The 27,940-nt window shown below is 32.9% G+C and overlaps 1 protein-coding gene across 2 annotated transcripts in view; it reads left to right on the top strand.

Annotated features, from left to right (window-relative positions):
- The window catches only part of CADM2 (cell adhesion molecule 2), a 1,088,281-nt gene that overhangs the window by 747,196 nt on the left and 313,145 nt on the right, over positions 1-27,940 (top strand). For both annotated transcript variants that reach the window (XM_067034883.1, XM_059063961.2), the window contains exon 2: positions 6,368-6,394. In XM_067034883.1, the coding sequence (XP_066890984.1) occupies positions 6,368-6,394 (27 nt within the window). The remainder of the gene's footprint in view (positions 1-6,367; positions 6,395-27,940) is intronic.

Raw genomic sequence — 27,940 nt, 5'->3', positions numbered from 1 at the left:
TTATAAATTGGTAGTGACTCATGAAGTTTGAAAAGATTCTTGACAGCAAAAGAAATATAGAATAAAATAGTGTAAATATTTTACATGTAAGCTATCAGTGCTAGAAGCATAATAACAGTGGAGAGAGAAATTCTTAACATAAAATAAGAGTATTTTGATACATATAATTAATTCTGTCTGTATACAGTGGGGAAACATGGGAAAGAAATAATTATATAGATTACTTAATCTCAAACTACAGTTGAATGAAGTAGTTAGAAGCTTAAAATAAACTTCTGTTTCATTTCTGCATAAGCAAAATGGTTATTTCATAGAGGAAATTACTATGTTGCACATTTTAGAGACTAAATTTCATAAACCGAAATTATTTCAATGGTGCTTGTTTGCCTTGTACATACAAGTAAAAATTTACTCACATAAGATAATCTCATTAAATACAAACACCAATATATAACTGTGCTGTTTTATACACTGTTACATTTAATCATATTATAGGAACACTGATGTCAAGAAATAAACCTAGATACTTAAATAATTTAAAATATTTTTTTATTTTCAGAAATTTCAACCATCTATAAAAATAGAAAATATTATAAACAACATGCATTTCAAGATTTTTTTAAAAGGAATTGCAGGCAACTGGTCATTTTTCATATTTAGTTTTGTGAAAAGGTAATGACTTAAAAAATATATTTACATTTATATATATATATATATATATATATATATATATATATATTTGCAATACTATTATTCCACCTAAGTACTAACAACAATTCTTTAATATTGTGAAATATCCAGGGCTGAAATCAGGATCCAAAGTAGTCTGCACATGCCATTTATTTGATATGTCTCTTAGGTTCCCCCTTCAATTGGTATTTTTTATCCCTGATATCTATTTGCTAAAGGAACCAAATACCAAAATTCCTTGTGTGTGGTTTCCCATATTCAAGGTTAGACTAATTGCATTGACAATGCATTTTGTTTTTTTGTTCCCTGTGTATACTGGACATTGGAAGTTCAACAGAGAGGCACAATTCTATCCATATTTGATTATATTGCAGAAATACTTAAATGGTATTGTGTCATTCCAGGAGAAGGTATGTAATTCCTGGAATTCTCCCTTTTAATGATGTTAGCATTATGTATATACGTAGGCAGCTATGTATAAGAACTTAAAGATTGTGGCACAGTGGTTTTTGAGTTCTATTATTTCCTCTTTATTTATTGGCTGGGGTATTTGGGAGAAATTTCCACTCATCAAATATTTGGTTACTCTTGGGTATATGTATATCTCTTTTAGCAAACATTTCTTTCTCAAGCATCATTTTTACACATTTTTCCTAGTGTGAAATTTGTGTGGTTATTAAGAAAGAACTTGTGAAAGAAATTAAAGTCACACTTTTTCAAGTTTTCAATTCTAACTAACCTTAGAAGAAAATTCTCATGTTCAGATGATGTTAGTTGATAGCTAAGAAAGATGTTATTATAAATAAATCTCAAGTGATTAGTGAAAGAATGTTATTAACTTTGTACTGGATAGTTGGAGAAAAAAGGAGGAAATGTAGGTGGTTATCTAGCACTGAAATGCAATTATTTTAATTGCCATATCTTGAAAAAACTGTAATTTCGTGGTAAGTATCTGATAAATTAGATGTAGTAGTACTTCTTTTTAAAATCAGTGTGATTTCCTCCTTTGTAAAAAGGAATAAAACTCTCCCGATATTAATTAACACTACATTGTTATACTGTATCTAATGATTGTGTTTTGATGTAGTGGATTTTAAAATATACATGTTCAGCATGGTGTTTTGGTTGTAATTTTGCTACCAAATAGCTTTGTGACCTAGAAAAAGTCACTTATCATCTCTGGTTCCCAGTTTTGCAATATTTTGGATCTCCTAGTTTCCATTGTATCTCTTCTAGGAAGTGGTGGCAATATATTCTCTCTTATTATTATAATTTGCACAAATGTCTATAAGAGTAACTTCCATATTTTAAAAAAAATATTGTGCAGTGTCTATCAATGGCAGTGGGGTTTTTGTTTGTTTGTTTGTTTCATTATAGATTAAATTTGGGGCAGGAGGAACACAAAATATATCTGAGTATGAAGTTGCAGATGTCAGGAAACTCTGTCTCCTTGGAATGTCAGTACTTGCTAAGTTTATTGCTTCTCTATTAAGAAATGACAGTCCCTTATCTATAAATTTGTTTACGGAAGGAAGAATAAATAACACTAGGCTAAAATACCAAAGTATTTCAAAAAAAGGCTACATAATATTAAAATAAAAAGATCCACAATGCTTTAGTATTAGCTCTCTGTGAATAAATTCCAGTAATGTCTTTGCTATTTCTGAAATGTTTTATTGCTAAGTAACTTTTCAGAAAACACTTGTAAAGGCAACTACAAATCCAGTATGTTCTACGTTATCCATACATTGCAAATACTAATAAAACATATCACCATTTTGTTATGACATAAATCTTAAAATTAGGAGTAGAAATTAAAAGAACAGGGAAAATGTGGCTAGGTCATACAAATTATGAGGTAGGTAAAATTTATCTAATCTCCTCTGAGAATGCCCTCATGTCCTACTTATAGTCCCTGTACTTCATTTTGAGAACCACTGTTTTAGATTCACCAATTCTTTGTAGAATTGTTAGTGATACCTTTCAAATAGACAGACACTTGAATAATTCAATGAACTAATTAACTAATTTGTGACATAATCAATTAATTATATTTTTACTTTTTAATCATCTGTATTGGAGTTTTCAGAGATAAACCTCATTAACATAATGCTTAATATTCACTAACTATTCAGCATTCATATGTAAATAGCTCTGGTATTTCTGTTATTATTCACATGATGTTTCTTCAAAAATTACATACATAAATTTTCACATTATTAATATCAGAATTATTAACAGTTACAAATTTAATATTATAACTGATCATCTCTGCAAAAAAGTGTGAACAACTATAATGTTATAGTTACAACTTGCTGCCTTTATTATAAAAGTGAAGAAATGTTAATGTCATATCTAAAACTTTTCTCAGGTCAAAGTACCTTTACTTCCTTTCTTTTCATTTTAACTATGAACCACTAAAATTGTATTTTTAAGATAATTTTCAGTCACTTTTGGGTGGTATGCAGTGTGCACTTTACAATTGACTTATAATTGGACTGTGCTGACAATGGAAAATCTTACAAGTATTGAACATGACATTTATGACAGTATTGCTGTCATCTTGGCTTCTTTTATTGAATATGCAGAGAATTATAATTGGGCTAACAAGCCTGGTAGCCTGGCTGCTTTCCAATTATATTAACCAGCCTAGTCTAGTATTAGCTGCCTGAACACACACAGAAACCGACATAGAGCTTTTGTTTTCCCTTCTAGTTTATTTTGGTATCTACCCAATAATCTAAGAGTAAAATCATCTACCATCATGTAATGTTTTCAATAATTCAACTCCATCCCACTGAGAAATGTAAAGATTGCCTTCTTTATTTTTATTTCACTAATTTTTAATAAAAAATGAATTTTTGTAAAAGATTAGTTGTATCTGTTAACACATTTGATACTATTATCTCAAAAATTTCTAAAGCTTTTTGCAATTGTCCTTTGAATTTGTGCTAAAAATGTTAAGTGATAAGTTTGAATTTTAAGTACAATTTCTTTTCATGTGAACAATTTAATATACTGATACATTGAAATATTCTTTGAAATTGAGTGAAATATTTTTCATAGTCTAAAAATAAGTCATCTTTGTGTAGTCTTAAAAACAACACAAAAGATGAAAATAATTCCTAATGATTTGGATTCTGAAATCTACTAACATTCTACCAAGGAATTAAAAACTGAATTTTTAACTGAAAAACAAATATTAAGAAAAGTTAAATGAAACAGCTTGTGGTTTAAAAGATCCAAGGAGGTTGCAGTATAGCAGTCATCTGGAGCCCTAGATTCTGTACTTCTGTTTCTCTCCTTTTTTTCTTTTTGCTGGTTTTCTCTTATTTTAGAGCATTTAATATACTTGCATATTTTTATCCAAGCTTTCTCAACACTTCCATTAGCAATATCTAAGGTCTTCATCTTTATCAGTGGTTTTCTGGATAGAAATATGAAAAAAACCCTGGGAATCTGCCCATCAGAAACAAAACACTAGTTCGGTATAAAGGAGATATGACACAGGATGTGTATTGCAGCATTGTTATTAGTAGTAAAAAAAAATAAAAAACAAGAAAACAAACCTAAAAGCAGCCTGATTTTCTATCAATAGGGAAATAGTCCCATACTTCATACACACTATAGAAAAATATACAACTATTAAAATTAGTGAGTTAGAACTCCATGTATTAACCTGGAAAATGAGGGAAAAGCAGACTGCAAAGAACTGTGTACAGTATGATCCTGTTTATGGGAACAAAATATACAAAGTATATATGTTATTGGTTTTTATAAGAATAACAAAATATATTTTTATAACATTAGCAAACTGCTAATATTGATTATTTCAGTAGCAGCCTTTGGAGAAGGATGAGCTATTTTTTTTTTAAATCTATGTCACCTCTCATTTTTTGGCATTTGTCAATTTGTAATAAAAATAAGCAAAATAATAGAAGGTATTTAATTCATTAAGTAGGAGCAAAATTTCCTGGTAAAATGACTTCTAAAGTTTAAGTTTTAATCTTAAATATTTTAGGCACTCTAATGGGTGACAAAGTTTTCCATGAACTGTTATATCACAGTAATACAATATCACAAAAACATCTGGTAGTTTAATTTTGGGTCTTTGCTTTTTAAAAGAAAGTAAGTTTACATTATATTCATAACAGTATTGTGAACATTCTCCGTCTCCAACCACTTACCTTCATTTTAAAGCTGTGGAATAAACAGAGTTTGAATGGGTTTTTGTAAGGACTTAAGCAAGGTTTCCTGAAATAATTTTGCTTTTACTTAATGTTTTTATTAGAAAAAAATTATTATTAAAAAATATGATGTACATTTTTTATGAGCTAGCAGAAGATAAATACAATAAAAGATAGTGTTTGTGATTGTGGATAAAAATGAAATTCTGTATGAGTAGTCTGGCATGTATCTAGACTTGCTAGAAATTTTTCTTTAGCTCTAAATAACTTGAAAGAAGAAAGTGTAAAAAGTTTCCATTTGCAGTTCATAAGCACTCAGTCTAAAATCTAAATTAAACTTCACTGGGGTCAGTATGCAGGCTAGAGACTGCCTGTTTCCCAGTTAGGGGATGGACTACTTCATCTTTGACATCATTTAGAGAATGAAAAAAGCACACCTTCCTCTGTCAATCTTCCTTTTTAAATATTTAAACCAAAATAGAACATATTACTTCAAAATGTTTGGGGTATCTAATTATGCATTTTGTCTAGAAGTTTTCCTTTGAGTAAATAATTCTCCTGTCAGGACTGTTCTACTTTCCTCATTCAGTTTACTTCTGCCCCAAAGTGTTTACCAATAGATATATAATAAACTTAAATTTCTACTTCTTAATGAATAATGCCATTTAAAGTAATGGAGTTTTCTAGTTTCATAGCTATGTGATCAACCAAGTACCAAATAGCTGAAATTTAATGAAGCATGCAATTTTGATTTGACTTTATAGACCTGATATTCGCAATCCAGTTGGTAACTCGGTGCTGTAAATCCCAGTAGTGTAAGGTAGTATTTTAGAGCACAGATTTTAGGTTCAGACACACCTAGGATCAAATCCCAAATTTGCTTATTTCCAGCTGTCCCATAGTCAGCAAGTAATGTAACTTTTCTAAGTTCCAGTTTTCACATCTGTGAGGCAATAACAAAACTTATTTCTTGAGGTGGTTAAGTGGAAGTTGTATGGAAAGTACTCAACTCTCTCTGGCATTTAAGTAAGCACTCAGTAAATGCAAGTGAATGGTCCTTGTGATTTATCCAAACGTTATGGATTACATTTTAATTGTTAAATAAAATGAAATATATTTAAACTATATATTAGTATTTTTAAATGAATTATTAACTAAACTTTAGAGTTAAAAAAGACAAAGAGAAAGAAAGATACACAGTTCTTAAAAAGAATTTTGTGCCTTGTGGTGTTTGGTATTTGCACTCTGTGGCTCCTATCTGTTTTAATCTTTCTTTTTCAAGGACTTTAATCATATACTAACAAAATATAACCAATTGTCATTTTCTTTGTTACAAGTCCTATTCATCTAAAGTGCATTGATGGTGTAATCATAAACATATCATTTAAGACGTTAACTAATAATGATAACATATCTCTTTTACCTGTTAGAGACTCTGCCTAATAATCTAATATGTTTGTTCTCTTCTTCTTGTGCAATCTTGGTACCAGCGGCTGCTTCAAAGAATAAAGTTAAAGGTGAGCTATTGTCCATTCTGCATGATTTACCATGATTGTTTTCTGCTTAGTCCTGTGCATCCTCTTAAATGATAGAGCTAGTTCTGTTCGTGATAATACCAGTTCAGTGTGTAGATATTAGTTGTAATTTTCTACAAATACAAATATATATCATTTTAATTATTCAGTTTCTGATATGTGTCTGTGTTTCCATTATTATTTGTGAGTTTATTTTCTTGTTTTATTTCCCACTTTATTCCAAGTGGAATAAGATGCTTTTATTCCCAACATTTTATTTTGCCTGTTGACCTTAGTTTCCTTGATAAAATTGTGAACTGGAAAAAAATACAGCACAAAATAAAGCTGATGGAAAGTCTCAAAATTGAACATGCCTTCATAGAATTATGTGAAAAGAAAATTTTATCCTTTATTAAACTCCAGTTTTCTATTTATGGTTTTTTTTTTTTTATCCATTTCCTAGTTGTAGTAAGTTTCATTTGCTAGAATCCTGAAAATACATTTTCATGAGAGAGGATGTGCTTGTCTAATGCCAGAATGTCTCCCTGAAAGAAAAAGGCTTTTGGCTTGATGTGTCAAAGTCTTTATGGTTTTTAAAAGAATTCAAGTGTGTGTGTGTGTGTGTGTGTGTGTGTGTGTGTGTGTGTGTGTGTATGATGTGTATATATATATGATATCTATGATAGTGTCATAGGTTTATAGTTTACGTGTTTCAATTTCATGTTCTCTAGAACAATCTATATATTTTTTAAATGTTTTCTCCTTATATAGCAAATTTTTTTTCTCTTTCATTTATTTTTATACAGCAACACTGTAATAACCTTATTGGTCACATATCTGTTATCTTCAGTTTCCTCATCTACAGAGTGTGAAAAACAATAAATAATTCAAAAGGTTGTTGTGAGGGTTAAGTAAAATATGTAAAACAACAAGTAAACTTCCTGCTGCTCCTAGCATTTTAAACAATGCTAGCTTCATTTTGCTTCTCACAAACGGGCCTCTTCTTTGTGGAGAAATTCTGACTCTTCATCTTCATTACTCAATATTGCCCTGCCTAATATCTTCATCTGTGTGCTCAGGAGAAATAACCAGGTGGTTTTGTCTTTCTCCATTTCTCATATTCAGTTCTACCACAAGGCCACCCTTCTCTATTATTCCTTCCCCTCCAGCCCTGCCCTCCCCCAGGTTGTAGTTTTACAGCTAGTTTTAACACTATACATAGATTTATGTTTGGAGTGTTAACTGATCCCTATTTTTAAGGCTAAGCATTTAGTGTGCAAGTACTATTTTCCTAGGAATGTATTTGTTTTATAAAACACTAAAAATATAAAAGGTGAGATTGCAAATTTCTTGTTACCCTTTGTTTAATCCTCCACACTTAGCCTAGTCTCCTTTTCAATAAATGTGCTAGAATTATCCAATTCTTGCCACAGTAATTTTCTGTCTGTGGACAAAAGAAATACACTCATGAAACAACTAAGAAATTACTTGACAATGAGTATATATTTATGAAATATATTTACATAATGAAAGATTAAGATGTACAGTTTTAGGAATGAAGAATTAAGAACAATGTACAATATAATGTGTTACTTGTGGGATATAGAACTTGAGTGTAAAGGGAGTTAGCAAGATTTACATATTGAGGTTGAGGTCCTTGTTCTCAGAGAATGCTTTATGTGGCAGGTGGGTCTTGAACTGATTGTTGAAGGATGGGTAGTATATATAGAAAAAAGTAGTACATAGAAAAAGGAATTTGAAAGCATAAGTAAAGGTATAGAAATAGGAATGAATATAATTTACTTCATATAGTGAGGGCACCTTTTAAAAGAAGAAGACCTGTGTTTTATGAGACTGGAGGAAGTTAAATTTGATAATGGAGTGATCGTGAGTCATTACTGCATTCGATTACATAAAACCTCTCATAATAATCACATCTGTGTTCACTTTATAATTCTTGAAAACGATGGACAGTAATTCAAATTACAATATACAGGTTACAGAGTATTAGTACAGGAAACCAATTCACCACTGAAGGATTACAGCCGTACATTATATTATAGGTGTCTGCAAAGTCACATCAGGACTCAAGCTGACTAGGATTTTGCAATACAAACATGTTTATGTGTCCGATTTAGGATGCCCACGTTGCCATCCCTGTTGTTCCACACCTATCCATTTTATTTGAATCTCTTTTTTTTCGCTTGTGTACAAGCCTGCAGGGGGCTTTAGGACACAGTTCACCCTATGCCTGTATTTTTGTGTCTACAAGGTGTTATAGAGACAAGAAATGACACTTTCTAAAATCAGCGATGCTGCAAGTAGAAAGTGAAACTTTATTGAGACAGATGTATATTATGTAGACAATAGAGAGAAGTACCCAATGCTTTTATTGTCCAATTTCTATGTCAAGGCAAATGGTCTTCAAACAGGAAAAAAAAAAAAAAAAAAAAGTCGTTAAGAGGAAAATAAAACCCAAGATAATATAAGAGCAGATTGCTTAAAAATACTAAATTTCTCCTGGCCCAAATAAAGTACATCCCAGGGAACCCGGGGAAGTTTTGTAGAGGATAACAGCTCATTCATTTATTCTTATGGAGTTATGCAAATGTGGGGAGCTTCTGCATTATTGGAGAGAGGTATGTGCTGTGATATTTGTTAAGGAGAAAGGATTACATTCGAGAAACCATAGACTGGTAAATTTGACATTACCTTCCCAGTAAAATTATTAAACTCTTAAACAATTTGTGAGTGCTTAGATTAAAAGGATTCTCTAGGAGTTAGTTAGCAGTTACTAGTAACGGCATAGAAAATTACGCTAATTTTCTCCCTCTCTTTTTCTTTTAAATATTGATTATTACACCAGTGTCCAAGGGCAATATATAAACATGTACTATTTGAATTTCATCAAATCATGTAGTAACTCATTCCTTATTTTGTAGAAACTGTCATTCTGAAGTTTGCCAATTATTCTTTTTTGTTGTTGTTGTTGTGGTGGTGGTACGCGAGCCTCTCACTTTTGTGGCCTCTCGCGTTGCGGAGCGCAGGCTCAGCGGCCATGGCTCACGGGCGAGCCGCTCCGCGGCATGTGGGATCTTCCCGGACCGGGGCATGAACCCGTGTCCCCTGCATCGCAGGCGGATTCTCAACCACTGCGCCACCAGGGAATCCCCTGCCAATTATTCTTTAGTGGTCAAATCAAATGGTGGTTCCCCAATCCTCAAATTACTCGTTTTTCTGCTGAATATAATGATTCTTTTGATTTTCCACTTCCCTTGTTTCAGTGTCTGTTACAGGTTTCATTTTCTTTTAACTCCTCTTTGCCTCTTTCTTTCCCTCTCCTCTTCTATCTTGTTCTGGCATATAGGTTTCATTCAGGTTAATCTTTGATCCCTAAAGAGATCACTTTTCACAGTGTTGCAGCTCTCCACTTCCTTTTTTGAGAGATGACCTTCACTTCCTACAAAATTTTAAAAGCAGCCATTTTGTGCATTATTGAGTACCCACAACGAACCTCCCTCACCGTTATTGATTGTTAAGAGAAAGACAGATCATTTGATCAAATTCCTCCCCTAGAAACTTAAAACTGAGAAGAGAGAAAGGAGCAACAGGAAGGAGAAGAGATGGGAAATAAATTTCATTACGCTTTGTGGCTGTGAATTTCATATGTAGACTGAGTAGGAAGATGAATTAAGACTGAGAAATAAGAGAAGAATGAGCAGGAATGTAAAAGAGTAAGAGGTTAAGATAGAGTACCCTCATGGTGCTTAAGTCCCTTGTTCTAATAGAAGGTTCTGTTATATCCTTGCCCTTTGGGTCTCTGACACAGCTAACTTTTCATTAAGCTTTCTAGATAGGTTTCTCTTGCTTGTAATCAAAAAGAGAACTGATTAATATAATTGTTTTCTTTTTCTAAACTTTTCTGAGTTCATTTCAGTTATGACTTTTCTAGACTTGCTCTTACTACTAAGCTCGTATCTGATATTCCCGGCACCCTGCTGAACATTTCTAACTGAATATTAAAAACTGAAACTCTTATTTTTCTTTGTAAATCTGAGCTCCCAGGGTTTTTTATGTCTTCTCTTGAACAAATATTTACCTAATTTCTTAGTTTAAAAATTGGAAATATCTTTAACTCCTCCATCTTAATGGCACCCGTAACCAGTCAGTTATCAAATTGTCCTAATTTTATGGGAATAAAATTATTGTCCTAATTATGTCCTAATTTTACTATGGGAGTAGAAGCATTTCCATGGATCCCTCTTCTTCAAATCACTCATTCCTCAGAGCTTGACTGGAGTAGTTCTAACTTGTCTTCCGATTGAATTCTCAACACTCTACAATCTATCCTACCTTCATATAACCCAGTGAATTCATATATCTACACTCTATAATCTATCCTACATTCAGATATCAATAAGATCATCCATGCTTTGCCACTTAGAGATAGAGAAAAAGGTAACCTAGAGTATTCCTAAAATTTCTTTGTATAAAGTGATTTTATTTCACTCTATTACAAATGTATAGACTAAATGTATCTTCCTGATTAATATTGTTCCAGAATCATACACAATTTCTAAATAGTTTTAGTGCAGTAAATATATTTTTATTGTTCAATCTGATTTGTAGGCTTTATTTTTTATTCAAAATTTGACAACTATAATAGGGATAACATTTTATGCCATTTCTAGAATACCAGCATTTAGCTATTCCTTTCAATCAGATAATCATAATTTAGTGCTCAAGTAAAAATTAACACAATTATTCTGACATTATATAAGAATTTAAAGATAATGCAGGACACTCAGCAGTCTAAATTGAGATATATGTGTTATGAGAAGAATCGATATTTCAGTTTACTGTAGTTAAGTAATAGTCATACATAATATTATTAAATAAATTATTTATTTAGGTATAAATATAAAAAGTCTGCTGTTCAACCAAAATATGAAATTTAGTATACCAGGTTTCCTATCAAATTACATGTTTTAAGGGTGAATTGAAAGGCACATAAGAGATTGAAATTGAGACATTGCTTCAAACTATTCTGAGATTTTATCTTAAGTGGGGCACCTATGTTTCAGTTTATACTATATAATATACACTGTATATTAAGAAGCTCCATTCTGTAGTCAGAACTGCATGGGTCAAATTCTGGTTTTTCAACTTACTTGATTTGAACACCTGGATAATTTGATTATGTTCACTCAACATTCAGCTGTAGTGACATTTATATGTATAATGTAAAAAAGGATATTAACCTAAGGGATGGCACATAGTAAACACTCAGTAAATTTTATCTATTATTATTGTTATTATTATCATTACTATTATTTAAATAATGTCTGTAGAAAATAAAATGAAAAACCATATAGTTAAAGACAAGTTCCAGAACTAAAACTTTTCTGTGAGTATGAACTATATTTCATCTTCATGGTGGCATTCATATGTTTATATTTATTTTAACATTAAAATAAACACATACAATTTAATGTGAAGGATCCACTAGATATATGTATTTTTTTCTTTCTTCACATTTAACTATTAAAATCCAAAGTGTATAAATGGTATCATTAAAGAATTTCAACTCAATATCAAAAGGAAGAGAAAAATTACAAAAGCTGTGTCATATAGAGGTTTATATAGTACTTAAAATGTAAAAATTACTTGCTTTTATTATCAGTGAAGAAATTGAGGAATAAAGCTATATATAACTTTTATGGAACACATCCCTTAACTCCTTTTCTTGAAGCTATGTTTGGATTTTAATTTTAAAAATGTAAGGAATTATTCAAACTCCTGCATAATAGCTATAAAATCTTCACCAAAAATAACTTGAGACAATTATTGGAGCTTATGTTTGTTTATCCCACATTAGGCTGATCTGAGGAAATATGTTGGGAATATTAGAAATATGTAAGGGAATTTAAAAGCATGTTGTGTTTCTATAACATATTCACTAAGGGTTCTAGGTGAAAGGCCCTGAGGTGGTAACTTTTAGAAGATTAAGATTGTTTTCTTTTTTTTTAAATTTATTTTATTGAAGTATAGTTGATTTACAATGTTGTATTAATTCCCGCTGTATAGCAAAGTGATTCAGTTATACATATATATACATTCTTTTTCATATTCTATTCCATTATTGTATATCACAGGATATTGAATATAGTTCCCTGTGCTATACAGTAGGACCTTGTTGTTTATTCATTCTATTTATAATAGTTTGCATCTGCTAATCCCAAACACCCAGTCAATTTCTCCTCCACCCCCCTTCCCGCCTGGCAACCACAAATCTGTTCTCTATGTCTGAGAGTCTGTTTCTGTCTTGTAGATAAGTTCATTTGTGCCATATTTTAGATTCCACATATAAGTGATATGGTATTTGTCTTTTTCTTACTAACTTCACTTAGTATGATCATGCCTAGGTTCATCCATGCTGCTGCAAATGGCATTATTTCATTCTTTTTTATGGCTGAGTAGTATTCCATTGTGTGTGTGTGTGTTTATGTGTGTGTTTGCGTGCACCACATCTTCTTTATCCATTCATCTGTCAGTGGACATTTAGGTTGTTTCCATGTCTTGGCTATTGTAAATAGTGCTGCAGTGAACACTGGGGTGCATGTATCTTTTTGAATTAGCGCTTTCTCCAGATATATGCCCAGGAGTGGGATTGCAGGATCATATGGCAACTGTATTTTTAGTTTTTTGAGGAACCTCCATACTATTCTCCGTAGTGGCTGCACCAGTTTACATTCCCACCAACAGTGTATGACGGTTTCCTTTTCTCCACACCCTCTGCAACATTTGTTATTTGTGAACTTTTTAATGGGGGCCATTCTGACTGGTGTGAGGTGATACCTCTTTGTAGTTTTGATTTGCATTTCTCTAATAATTAGTGATGTTGAGCATTAAGATTGCTTTCTTAATCCACCTTCTAGTTTATCTCACTTCTCTAGGAAAATTGCTGAAGACGTTGCTATATATGATGGTACAATAATGTTTTAAAGATATAAGTTATTACTGCAGCCTTTTTCTAACTTTTAAAAAAGTAGATAACAATAATTATAACAGCTAATATTTCTTGAATGTTTACTATGTGCCAGGCATTACACTAAACATTTTATATATGTTTTTTAATTTAGTCCTCATAAAGATATTTGAGATAGGGACTATTATTATACTTTGTACAGTGAGGAAAATGACACAAAATGTTAAGAAATTTGTTTAAGTTAACAAAATGAGTAAGAGGCAGGGCAACAATTCCGAATCTGAGATACTGACTACTGAGTTCAAACTTTTAATCTATTAAAGCCTCTAAAGATACCAGGTTGATCAATGTTACAATTCATTTAATCTTAATCATTTGTTTAAATGCATTTACCTAGGTCCCATCCACCCAGGTAGGACTGGGGCTAGGTATGGAAGTAAAGTAAAATTGTAATGAGTTGCTATCAGGAACAAATAAATTGGACTTACATTGTTGAGTATATTGGTGAAGAAATATTCTCCCAGTACACTTTTGTTGTTTCTCATTCTTTTTTTTAAAATTCTTTTTTTTTCTGGGTTTCTCATTCATTCACCATATGTTAACCTCACTTATTCCTTCCTGGGAAAGCGAGGAGGTAATTAGTTTTTCAATCAGATGAGTAATGTTCTAGAAAGGATTTAGGCATAACTAATATAAAATGTTTTACTCAGAAGAGGGTAACAGGGTTAAAAAGTATTTTCATGAAAATTTTACTGTAAGATGAGTCAGTGGGTCAAAATGTAGATAATTTTACTTGTTTTAAAACTGCATTTTCATTTGACCTGGTTTCTGATTTTTACTTCTCAGTGTACAGGGATTTTGATTGTATTTGCTCTGTGGAGTATCTCAGTATTTGCTGCTGTGTAACTGTCCCTCTTCATGTGACACATTACAAACTAGTGTGGGTCAGGATGGAAAGACAACTCTAGATACCCTATTTTCAAATCTGAAAGAATATTATTTTTTACCTGATTTAATGAAGCTTCATTTTCTCCTCTCTCCTTTCTTCTTGAAATGCAGATACAGTCTTGAGCTTTCCTGTGGACATGTGGATAAACATAACTCATTTGCCACCAAAACAGTGTACAGCTTTGTACAGCAATTAGAAATTCCTTTAAACATTGCTACTTTGTTTATATCCTCATTTCCATCATAAGTAAATTATTATAATACTTTTTATTTTATCTAAAGCACATCTTATCCAAAAGGCAGGATCTTCTGGGACTCCATTCATTCAGTTGGTTCATGTCATTCTATTATGTTAATAAAATTGGTATTTACTTATTCTACAGCTCCTGTGTGGGGGTTTAGAGGGGCTGTAATTAAAATCCCAAGGTTTGTGGCTTCTTACAGGTTTCTAAACAGAAAAAGTCTATAATAAGAAGAAAGACAGTGATCATTGTGTAACAGTTAGACATTTAGGGGCATTTGCAAACAAGTGCTATAAGGCTAACAGCTAAATTACACTAAAAATAAATTCAAGTTTATATTTCAAGTCAGATAGAGTGATGGTTATATGTTTTCAATGGAAAAAAATCATTTGACCTGACAGAGTAATACAACATATTTATCAGTAGCAAAGTATAATGTTAAAGGCTTTGGAGGTTATCAGAGTACCTGGGTTTTACTATCTATTCTACTAATTTCCTCTTCATCGCAGTAAAGTAGGGGTAAACATATCAGTACTACCTACATCATAGAGTTATAGTGATCAAAAGAATATATGAAAGTACTTTTAAAACAACCAACTAATATCTAGATGTAAATCTTTATTAAATAAGTAAGATACAGTCACAGAGCCAGGAACTTGATATTTAATAATGAATAAAAGGTGCCCTTGTTCTGAGCCCATGCCAATGATATATGTGCATGGAAAAAAATTCGGTAATGATATTTCTTTTATGCTTTATCTTACCAAACATCCTTGGAGAGTAAACCAAGTATGTTCCTTAATTTGATACATTTTTATTGAATGTCTTTACTGTGTTAAGATATAATGGGGAGAAAAAATGGTATATATAGTCCTTAGTTTTTCTTCATGGGGCTTTTACTCATTCACTCATTCATTCATTCATTTATTCATTCCTTCATTCAACATTGTCAGGGATGGCTGCAAATATATCGGTGACAAAAAAAATAAGTTATACACTGTAAGGTGTTACAATGTGGTAGGTGTTTTGAAGAAACAATAAAGCAGAAGAGTGAGACAGGAATGCTTGGAAAAGTAGAGAGATGGTTCTAATTTTGAACAGGGAGAATAGAATAATGTGACATTTGAGGAGAGAATTGATGTTGAGGGACCAAGCCATGTGGATATCTGGGAAAAGCATTCCAAGAGGAATCAGCAGGAGCAAAGGACTTAAGCCAGTAAAATACTTAGCTTATTCAAGGAACATTCAACAGCCCTGTGTGGCTAGACAAACCTGAGCTTAGAATAGTAAATAAGAGAGAAAGTCATAGAGAGAATGAGGACCCAAGTCATAAGGATTTTTGTTTTGCTCCAAGTGAGATGAAAAGCCACTGGAAGTTTGAGCAGAGGAGAGACATGTGCTGATGTAATTGTAACAAGATCAGCATGGATGCTCTGATGAAAGTAGACTGCAATGATTGCCCTTGGAAATATTTTTCAAGAAGTCAGGGGACAGATCATAGTAACAGGACTAGAGTCATAGCAATGGAGGTGATTAGAGTGGTCTTTGCAAATTACATCTAGTAGAATTTGCTGACTGAAGTGGGACATGATCTAATGGATGAAGTGCATGATGATTTTCATGTTTTATTTGTTTATTTTTGGTTTTGCCTGAAAATCTGGAAAGACAGATACATTTACAAGATGGAGATGACTGTGGGAAGAACATGGTAAAATAATGGGAACTCAGTTTCAAATATGTGAAGTTGGAGATGCCTCTTAAGCATCCAAGTAAAGAAGACAAGTAGAAATTGGCTATATGAATATAAAATTCAGGAGAAAGTGCTATACCATAGATAAAAGATCTGTAAATTGTTATCTATGGATAGTACTTAAAGCTATAAGATTGGATGAGCTAATCTAAGACATGGGTGTAGTTAGAGTAGAAAACAACCTCAGGACTGAGTTCTCAGGTATTCAGCCCTTAAAGAGATCACACACATAATGAGATAAATGCAAATGATTCAGAGATGAAGAAAAGAAAATAAATGAAGAAAATATTTTCAAAAAGACAGTGGTGTTCAACTGAGTTAAGTGTTCTTGACCTATGAGAACTGGGAATTTACTGTTGGATTAGCAATGTGGAATCAATGGGAACCTTGGTAATTTCCATTTAGTATAAAATATAGAAATTAATCAAATATTCACCCGAAGGAATGCAAATTCGCTACTATGAAACAGTGGTACAATGGTGTAATGTTATCTGTTTGCAGCAACATTTACGCTAGTAAAAGAAGGTTGTGGGGAAGACTTCTTGGAGGAAGTGATGATCAGGAGAGAGCTAAAAAGCTAGTTAGAACTAAGTATACAAAGAAAAAAGGGAAGAATGTTCAAAGTCAAGGGAATGGCAGCAGGAGACTAAAAGAAAGCCAATTGTAGTTCCTGTGGAGGAATCAATGGGATTCAGAGTCAAAGTGAGAGAGAATATCAAATCAAAAATATCTTTATTAAGACCAATGTCCAGGAGCTTACCTCCTATGTTTTCTTCCAGGAGTTTTATTGTTTCAGGTCTTACATTCAAGTATTTAATCCATTTTGAGTTGATTTTTGTGTATGGTATAAGATAGGGGTCCAGTTTCATTCTTTTGCATGTGACTGTCCAGTTTTCCCAACACCATTTATTAAAGAGACTGCCCTTTCCTATTGTATATTCTTCTCTCCTTTGTCAAAAATTAGTTGATTGCATATGAATGAGTTTATTTCTGGGGTCTTCATTCTGTTCCATTCTTCTATGCATCTTTTTTTCTTTTTTAAATGGCAATACCATACTGTTTTGATTATTATAGCTTTGTAATATACTTTGAAACCAGGACACATGATACCTCCAGCTTTGTTCTTCATTCTCAAGATTGATTTGGCTATTCAAGTTCGTTTGTGGTTCTATACAAAGTTTAGGATGGCTTGTTCTATTTCTGAGAAAAATGCCATTGGAATTTTGAGATGGATTGCATTGAATCTGTAGATTGCCTCAGGTAATATGGACATTTTTATATGGACAGTATTAATTCTTCCAATCCATGAACACAAAATATCTTTCCTTTTATTTGTGTCCTCTTCAATTTCTTTCATCAGTGTCTTACAGTTTGCAATGTACAGATCTTTCACCTACTTGGTTAAATTTATTCCTAAGTATTTTATTCTTTTTGATGCAATTGTAAATTGAATTTTTTTCTTAATTTCTCTTTCTGATAGTTTGTTGGTATATAGGAACTCAACTGATTTTTGTATATTGATTTTGTACACTGCAACTTTACTGAAATTTTTCATTAGTTCTAACAGTTTTTTGGTGGAGTCTTCTATATGTAATACCCCACACAGTACCTTGAAGTTTCTCTTACAAAGTTTTGAGGTTTTTGGTTGTTTTTGGTTTGTTTGTTTCTATTCTGAGAATAATGGAGAGCCATTTAGGGGTTTTAAAAGTAGATAGGAATGTGGATGGTAGGATATTCTCATGCTTATACTTTAAAAGAGATTACTGGATGCTCATGAAGAACAAATTAGAAGAGATCACTGTGGAGGACAAGAGACAGGTTGAATTGTCTGGAAACTTGCACTAGTCCAGGGAGAAATATTGCCCTAGAGTGTTTAGTGGTAACATCAGAGAGAAATTGGTAGTGGTAGCATCAGACAGATTTGAGAGAATACAAAATCCTTTCAAGAATATAGTTGAGGGACTTCCCTGGTGGCGCAGTGGTTAAGAATCCACCTGCCAATGCAGAGGAAACACGTTCGAGCCCTCATCCCAGAAGATCCCACATGCTGTGGAGCAACTAAGCCCATGCACCACAACTACTGAGCCTGCACTCTAGAGCCCACGAACCACTACCACTGAAGCCCACGTGCCTAGAGCCTGTTCTCTGCAACAAGAGAAGCCATAACAATGAGAAGCCCGCACATCACAACGAAGAGTAGTCCCTGCTTGCTGCAACTAGAGAAAGCCCGCGCACAGTAACAAAGGCCCACAACAGCCAAAAATTAATTAATTAATTAATTTTAAAAAAAAAACACACTTAAAAAAAAAAAGAATATAGTTGAAACATTTAGCAGAAAAAACCTGAAACTGAATCATGAATAAAATAAGTGCCTGTAAATATCTATAAAGTGCTTAAAATGCTTTACTGTTCTTCATTTCTCTTCATTGTCATTAACACTGCAGACCTAAAGGCAGAAACTTTTAGGTTTCTTAAAACCTAAAGCAGTTCTTATCTTATAGCAGTTCTTATCTTGTTGTCAGCCCATAGAAAAGTACCTTTATATTGTATTGTGGAACAGAAGTGGAAGTGAAGGAAAATTGTAAATTGTATTACTGGAAAAATATTAAATCACACCTTTTAAAACTTTTTCAATGTTTAATTTTTAAAAAATTTTATTGGACTATAGTTGATTTCAAATGTTGTGTTAGTTTCTGCTGTACAGCAAAATGAATCAGTTATTCATATATATATATCCACTCTTTTTAGATTCTTTTCCCATATAGGTCATTGCAGAGTATTGAGTAGAGTCCCATGTGCTGTACAGTAGGTCCTTAATTAGTTATCTATTTTATACATAGTAGTGTGTATATGTCAATCCCAATTTGTCTCACCCCTCTTTCCCATCCTGGTAACCATAAGATTGTTTTCTACATCTGTGACTCCACTTCTGTTTAGTAAATAAGTTCATTTGTACCATTTTTTTAGATTCCACATATAAGCGATATCATATGATATTTGTCTTTCTCTGTCGACTTACTTCACTAATTACGACAATCCCTAGGTCCATCCATATTTCTGCAGATGGTATTATTTTGTTTTTATGGCTGAGTAATATTACATTGTATATATGTACCACAACTTGTTTATCCGTTCCTCTGCCAGTGGACATTTAGATTGCTTCCATGTCCTGGCTATTGTAAATAGTGCTGCAGTGAACATTGGGGTGCATGTATCTTTTCAAATTATGGTTTTCTCTGGGTATATGCCCAGGAGTGGGATTGCACATCTTAATTAAGTATATTCTAGTTGTTGTTGTTGTTTTTAACATGACAAAGTTACTTTTGCATTTGATTCTTGAGTATAATTCAATATGAGGTTATTTTAGTGACATCAATGCAGTAATAATGTGTGTGGCATAAGCTAATTTAACTCACTACTTATGTGTTTTTCAATTCTGGCCAAAGAAAAGCTACCTAGGATAGCTAGGTCAGACTAGGATTCCAAATTTTCTCATTGTAATATGTTTTCTTCAAGATGGGATAATCATCTGATGGGCATTGGGATCATTTAAGAATCATACTATTTAGATAAAAGCCATGAATACTGTTTGGCTTGAACAATTACCAAATAGTTCATAAAGTAACTATCTTCCATCTCAGCCAAAAGCCATCTTGGGAAAGATGGTCAAATCTCTTGGCTACCTAACCAGAGTATGAGAATTCTGGTAATATATTCACAATGGCATGTGAACTAGTTTGTGATGGCATATTCAAATGGAAACTGGGTGATAGGGAGATAATACCTGTGTATATCAGGATAAGGCTTCCCCTAAAAATAGAGATATTTTATGTAATCTGATGTTTGACTCATTGAAAAGTGGAAATTGTTTATCTGCAAATAAAAAGTTACTCTTCATGCATGAAATAGTTTCTTCCTTATAAAACTGGGAGATAAATTTAGATTTAGGTGAAATATAGCTATATAGTTAAAGATAGGTAAATTTAAAAACTCCTTATAAACCTTTGGAAAGTGTTAACAAAAGTTTTGGGATTTTTCACATGCAAATCTTATTTAATACATCTTGCATATCCAAGAGACGATTTCCACATGATAATTTGACTCCGTATTTGTTAGAGCAAAATATGTTTACTGAATATTTCTTCTATAGTTATTGCAATCATCATAAATCACCTCATCTCCTTTTTTTTTTCGGTAAAACAGACAAGTTGGGACAAGCCAAGTTTTTAAAAGTCCTACTCATTTTTTAAGGAGATTCCTTAAAATAAAATAAAATAAAACACATATAATCACAGCCTAGTAAGAGATACACTGAAAGAAAGCATTCCTTATAAACTGCAATTGTTCTCTTTTAAAATGTAGCAACTAGAAATTAATTCATTCACATTTAATTATCCTTCTATTCATTTCTAAAATATTTGTTGAATTTATGTGTAAATTACTAGTAAAAAATAGTGATAGTATATTTTATATTTTAAATTAAAATCTAAAATCTTAAAATACGTATTAGTCTCAGTGATTCAAAATAAACTATATGTAGCTGCAAAAATGAATATCTGTTTAGGATCTAATTTTAAAAGACTACATAATGATTTTTGCAAAAACTTCTCCCCCAAAAGTAAACATCACAATTTTGTCCTAGATTATCCAATTTATCATTGACTTCCACTTAGTGTAATGGAATGAAGATTGCATTATCAGTTTATATATTCTATTATTAAACCTATTAAACTTTGACTAGTACTGATTTACATACAAAACAAATTTTGAAGGAATAGAGTCATTCTGCTTTTGTTGTTGAAAAGTTCTCTGTAGCCTTAAAAGAAACTACTGTCTTGAAATAGTTTGGAATATGGGCAGTAAGTTTTAAGATGTCAATCATATTATCACTTCTAAAACTGGTAGAAGATGACTACACTAAGATATATTTTATGTTACTGAGGTTTAAACAAATTAGACAGGATTTGTTTACTTTTAAAATTATATAACTGCCTCAGCTTCATTAGTAGTTTGTATAAATATACATGACAGATCCAAAATTAACTTGGACATATAATTGAGAAAGAGAACAAAGTAATTTAAGGGGAAATAATAAAGTGGCTGGAAAATGAATAAGCTGACAATAAAATTATTGAAAGTACATATAAAATGCACGTTGCATTCATTGTGGGAAACACAATATCAGAGAGGGCTCTTATTTTGAAGATAATAGAACTATTTTAATTTTAAATATCAAAGCACTTATATTTACAGGTGAGGAAACACTGGGAAGAGATAAAATTAAACAATTGCCTAAATATAAATTAAAAAACCAGCTACCTCATGAGACAGTCTATTACGGGTAATAGAAAAAAAATAACAAAGACCTGTCAGAAAATCAAAATTTTAAAAAATGTGAATTCTTATCAAATCCTGTGACATGACGCCCCAGGCTGCATTCAAAACAATTATTTATTTATTTCAGTTATTGAGAGTCATGTGCAAAGGGCAGATGTGATCTCTGTTATGAGATGGAAACATTTAATTCTTACTCTTACAAATAGATTTAGCTTAATCAGCTAGGTTTATCTTGGAAACAGCTCTGCTATCTGTAAAATGTGCTATTGCTACTCACTATAACTTATAGAATGTTTTATTCTTCCAATAGATAAACAGTATATTCTGGTTGTATGCTTGTCCCAATGAGAGCTGTAATAGCATTTGGTCCAATAGCTTAAATCATAGATCAGGTATAATGAACTCTTTCTGACAGCGTGGAGATCAGATAGCTCACACTTCTCCACACTAATTCCAGAGGTTTGCTTCAGTGACTACTTTTTCAATCTACAGTAGCTATTCTTCAGGTTTGTTGAGAGACTTTAATTTTTGCTCCACTTTGGTACTTACCATTACCAATTGCACTGTCTTTATTCTCTGTCTTCATTGTTTCTTCTTGGAACTATAAGGAATATGAGGTCCTAATTACCTTCTTCTTGTATCGGTATAGCCGTTTACTACCAGATTCCCTAGTTTTTCCAAATTACTCTAACAATTCACATCCATATTTAAGAATTTAAAGTCACCACTGTATGCAATGTTATAATAACCTATAATGGAAAAGAACCTGAAAAATGGATATATATATATATATATAAATATAAATAAAACTGAATCACTTTGCTATACATGAGAAAGTAACACAACATTGTAAACCAAATATACTTCAATTAAAAAAATTGAAAAAAAAAAAAAAAAAGGAATTTCAAGTCTGTAAGTCAACTAGTCCCCTTCCATTAATTGTTCTTTCCTGTACAAGGCATTTGCCCAACAACCCTACCACAAAATACTTGGAGCCAACTTCCTTCTAGCTTTCTTAAGCAGCTCTGTAGTTTCACAGCTTGGATTAATTCCTCATATCTGATATTGATATGTATGTTTACTTTTAAATCATATTCTCTACATTCAGAGCTCAACTCTATATTCACCTGATCTAGCAGCTTTTTCCAGAATAGCCCAAATAGGCATCAGTAATTCTTCTCCAGGGCAATAGTTCTCCTTCCCCTTTTTACAAATTGACAGGAACTTTTTGTTCTGTTCTTGTATGCCTCTCGAATAGCTACTTATTGAGATACCTAGTGTCACTTAGTAAGATTTAATTGAATCTTGCTATGAGCTTTTTTCAGTACTGTTATATAAATTAATACAGCCGTAAGCAAAGAAGAGTTGAAATTCTTCAAGCATGTGACCTGAGCATCTATGAGGTTTAGATATTGTCTTCTATTTCAGTTTAAGGAGATCATTTCAGCCAACAGCTGCCCTGTTTATATTTTCAGAATTTCTCCATATGATTGATAAGTGTATTAGTGCAGTATCACTTGTTCTTGTCTTAGTAAATTTATTTTCCCCAGGAGGCAAAAATAGAGTATTTTATTTTATTGCCAAATAACAAATTATCTTGCATATGGAAAATTCCCTATCTATACCAGGACCACCTTATATTATTCAAGCTGAGATTTTAAAATGTACTTGTTACTCCCCTTATCTGAGTTGTATATTTTACTCTTTCACTCACTTAGAAAATAAAATTGGAACTAAAGTATATATAATTTACTTTCCTTGAAAAGTTATTCTGTAGCTCATAGAGACAACTGGAAACTACTATTTCATAAATCTTTTGAAGTATAAGGAATCATGTAGTGAATTTCTAAATTCAGAACACTTCTTTTTATAAATTATTACTTCCTTAAAAGTTCTTGAGGGATATAAAATATGTATTTTTCTAGTAAGTCGACTACCTATTACATGTTAGGCACAGGTCTAGCAGCTAGGAATATAAAAGGCTTTGTCTAGGAGTATCTAACACTCTCTCATTTCCTATTACCAGATTATAGAATACAAGAGCACACATTGACATTTCAAGAATTTTAAAATAAGTATATTGTTACTTTATATTCCTTGTTAGAGGCTTGGGTTATTGATCCACTGTCATTATGATACTGTCATCTAGTTGTTCCTATGCCAGATGGTAGGCACTTGCTTGTAAAGGTATTCTTTTACTTCCAACAGGTGAATTTCACCTGATAAAGCAAGCTGTAGATGTTATGTGTACTTATCTTTCTACACACATTAACCTTTTCTGGGACCTGGTGTTAAAAGCCACTATAAAGAAATATTATCAGTAGGTCACTGAATATAATGATCTGATTGTATCTGTTTCTCCATGCCAAAAAGCCCATGATAAACCCTTAAGAAATAGATGATAAAATAAGTTGAACTGGTATTTTTAAATAAAGTATCAGTAACTTAAATTATATATATTTTTTGCAGTTTTTATTGATAGTATTCAAGAGAGTAAGTACTTAGGAGCAGGATTAAAAGACAATCCGGGACATTATGAAAATTACTTTTCAAAACATCTGAAATTTATCTTTCCCACATTAAAAAGTACTTAAGTACTAATATAATTCTACAGTTTCAATTGGGAATCCTGTGACACCCTCCAATCTGAGGATAAAGGTCATCTATCTATAGAATATAAATAAAACTTGGTGATGGGGCTTGTCGAAGCAGTTCTCAAGTTCCTATGAAGCACCGTCATTCTACAATCTGCTTTGTTTAACAGATAATATATTTTTGTGTGAGATTTTTCTCCTCCGACTGCTTATTATTTATGTATTTCATTGATTTAGTTCTACTGTGTGATTGCATATTTCTTTCTCTGAGTCTACCAATTTCTGCAAAGTAATGGCCTGAGCAGCTCACATTACTCTCTGGGTGGTTTATGTAAATAATAATAATAAAAACCCCTGAAGCTTTATCCCTGTTTCCAGTGGTATTCCACTGACCTCTTTTCAGCTTGGCTGATTTTTTTTTATTTCTTCCCACTGGCAATTTTCAGCCTACTGTGCTTCTTCATCTGATTTCTTGACTCTTTCTTGACTTAAGAATTAATTATTGAAATGTATCAGATGCACTCTGAAAATGTCAGTGTATTTGGTTGGATTTACTAAGAAGCACAGCTTTTCAGCCAACATGATATTGGAACTGAATTTCAAGTAGTGCCTTTCTCCACACATCGTTTTCACAGGCAACACAAAAACATACTGCAGATGATCTATACCATCGCTGAAAAGGTTTGTGCAGTACAAGGCCATTTGTCTCTATCACTTTAAAGGAGAATGTTTACCTTTGCATTTTAGTGCCTTTTTTCTCATTGAAACTTTAACAAATACTTTGTATAGAACTACAAGAGACTCACAGAAGCTGTCCATCTATCCTCCTGCCTCCACCAGCCTGTGGCTAATTTAATCTGTCCAATTCAGATGGTTATTGATCCTGGTATAAAAGGAATTCATGACCTCTCTTGTGTCTGGTGGAATATTCTACAAGCCTTATTCTCACAAACTGAGACACAGGAATTCATACACTGAATAGCACAACAAGGCAGCTTGAGAGTGAAAACAATTTAAACACAAAGTTTAAAATCTCCTGAAAAGAGATTCAAAAGCATTTATTAAAACATTTCAGGTGTGAGTTTAAGAAGGGAAGGGCTGCATTAATTCACAAGACATAATTTTAAAAGAATATCAATACAATAATATTTTAAAGAGCTTAGACTTCATACTTATTTATTAACTTCTAAAATAATTATTAGGTGGGCTTCCCTGGTGGAGCAGTGGTTGAGAGTCTGCCTGCTGATGCAGGGGACACGGGTTCGTGCCCCGGTCTGGGAAGATCCCACATGCTGCAGAGCAGCTGGGCCCATGAGCCATGGCTGCTGAGCCTTCATGTCCAGAGCCTGTGCTCCTCAACGGGAGAGGCCACAACAGTGAGAGGACCGCATACCACAAAAAAAAAAAAAAAAAAATTATAAATTATGCATTCTGCTCAATTACGTATTTATAGTTATAATAACTAATTTTTAAACACGGGATTATTTGTAATAATAATGATGGAAAATGTATATAAATAATCTTATGTGAAATTCTGAGTGTGAAATAAATTTAGAGAGCCTTCCCTATTTGCTTTCTCATATTTCTCCCTTGTTAATCTTTCTCTCTCTCATCTATTTTTCTTTCTCCATTTCTCCATGATCTGTTTTTCTGTTGATCCAAGCCCATCCCCAAACTTACCCTTCCTCACTCCAACACAATGAAAAGATCAACGACATTCATAGTCAATTAGAAAATACAGAGGATATGTGTGTCAGGAAAATACAGTGATCAAATGAAGTAAATTTTCTGCATCATTAGCACTTTTTTTCAAGCACAAAGACATTTTTATTTAACCACTTTGATGGAAAACCTTACAAAATAGCAACTAGTATGGCATCATCATGAACACAAATCATTTCATGGCAATCCTAAGCCACCGTGGGAAGTGACTGACGTAGAAATTGCTTGGGGACTTCGTTGGTGGAGCAGTGGTTAAGAATCTGCCTGCCAGTACAGGGGACATGGGTTCGAGCCCTGATCCAGGGAGATCCCACATGCTGCAGAGCAACTAAGCCTGTGCACCACGACTACTGAGCCTGCGCTCTAGAGCCACAACTGCTGAGCCTGCGTGCCACAACTACTGAAGCCTGTGTGCCTAGAGTCCGTTCTCTGCAACAAGAGAAGCCACCACAATGAGAAGCCCGTGCACCGCCATGAAGAGTAGCCCCCGCTCGCCGCACCTAGAGAAAGCCCCCGTGCAGCAACGAAGACCCAAGGCAGCCATAAATAAATAAATAATAAATAAATTTATATTAAAAAAAGAAATTGCTTGGCCTTTTAGATAGATTGCAGCTATTTAGGATTCCTTTTTGCTTATTTCCAGTTTCTAGGAATATGCCAGTTGATAAGTGGGATTATTTTATTATAAAAATAAAACTGATGTATATATATTTGAGGAAACCCTGTGCATTCTACCTTTTCATTGAAAACAAAGCTTTTGGAAGTGATAATAAGGATAATTCATATTGTAACATTAAGATTCTAATTCTTTAAAAATAAGTGCAGATAATGTAACTGCATTTTTCTAAATTCAACAAAATATTATTTTGTGCCATTTTTCTGCCATGAATCTTCCCTTATCTCTCTCTCTCTCTCTGCTCCCTTCCTTCCTCCTCTTCCCCATCCCTCTGTCTTCCTCTCTCCTTCTGGTATCATCATGCAGCCCTTGAGTCAGGCTGGGGACCACAGAGACTTGAAGGGCTGCTGAAAACTCTCTCTTCCTAGACTGAATATGCTGCCCTGTTTGCTTTGGGGCTTGTCCCAGCTCTAGGAGCTCTTCAGGCAGAATTGCTTAAGGATTTCTCACATCCTTCTGGGGCTTCTCTATCTACTTGTGACTCAGGGGCTGACTGGTCCCCTACTTCTAACCTCTCTCCTACTCATGGATTTTTTTCTTGTGGACGATGTGTCTAACCTCCCCACCTCTCCCCCATCATGTTTCTTTCCGAATCTTTTGTTTAAGTCCAAATTTTACTCCCTAGGGTCTAGGCTTTTAAAATCTGAAGGCCAGGAATACTTCATTTCCTCTAATTTTTGAACATATATATTTCTGCTGTGTTATGATACTGAACAGCCTAACTACTGCATAGTTTAGGAGGTCGGGGGGGGGGCAAGTTGAAGAGGAGACCTAAATGGATTAGGAGATACATGAAAGAAATGTAATAATAATATTTCAAAACTATGCCACCATATTACAGTAAATACCAGAAGTATTCCTAGCAACGTCCTGTACTTATCTGACCCTTAAATGTTTATCAAGCACTTTTATATTTTAAAAATTATCCTTTATTCAACCTTGTGAGATAGTAATTTTATAGATGAGGGATACATGACTAAAAGATATTAAGTAATTTATTTTAGGGTTATCTATGAGTAGATAGTTAACACATTACAGAAACCCAGATCTTTATATTGCATGACAAATAATTTTCTACTTTATGCTTTCTTAAACATTTGTATATTAATAGAAATAAATTGTCCTCCCTCCATGTAAAAGGAAAAGGTGAATAAGACACTTATAGTAAATAATAAGAGATTGATAGAGTGCTGGAGAAAGTGAAGGAACCATCAATGGGAAGAAGAGGATGAGGGGCATAGGATCAACCCCAAAACAGCCTTCTGTGATGTTCCAGTGCCTTATAACTAAGC

The sequence above is a fragment of the Kogia breviceps genome, chromosome 5 (assembly GCF_026419965.1).
Source record: "Kogia breviceps isolate mKogBre1 chromosome 5, mKogBre1 haplotype 1, whole genome shotgun sequence".
In the NCBI taxonomy this organism is placed as follows: domain Eukaryota; kingdom Metazoa; phylum Chordata; class Mammalia; order Artiodactyla; family Physeteridae; genus Kogia; species Kogia breviceps.
The sequence above is the reverse complement of the archived record's forward strand: the minus strand, read 5'-3'. Positions and strand labels throughout refer to the sequence as shown.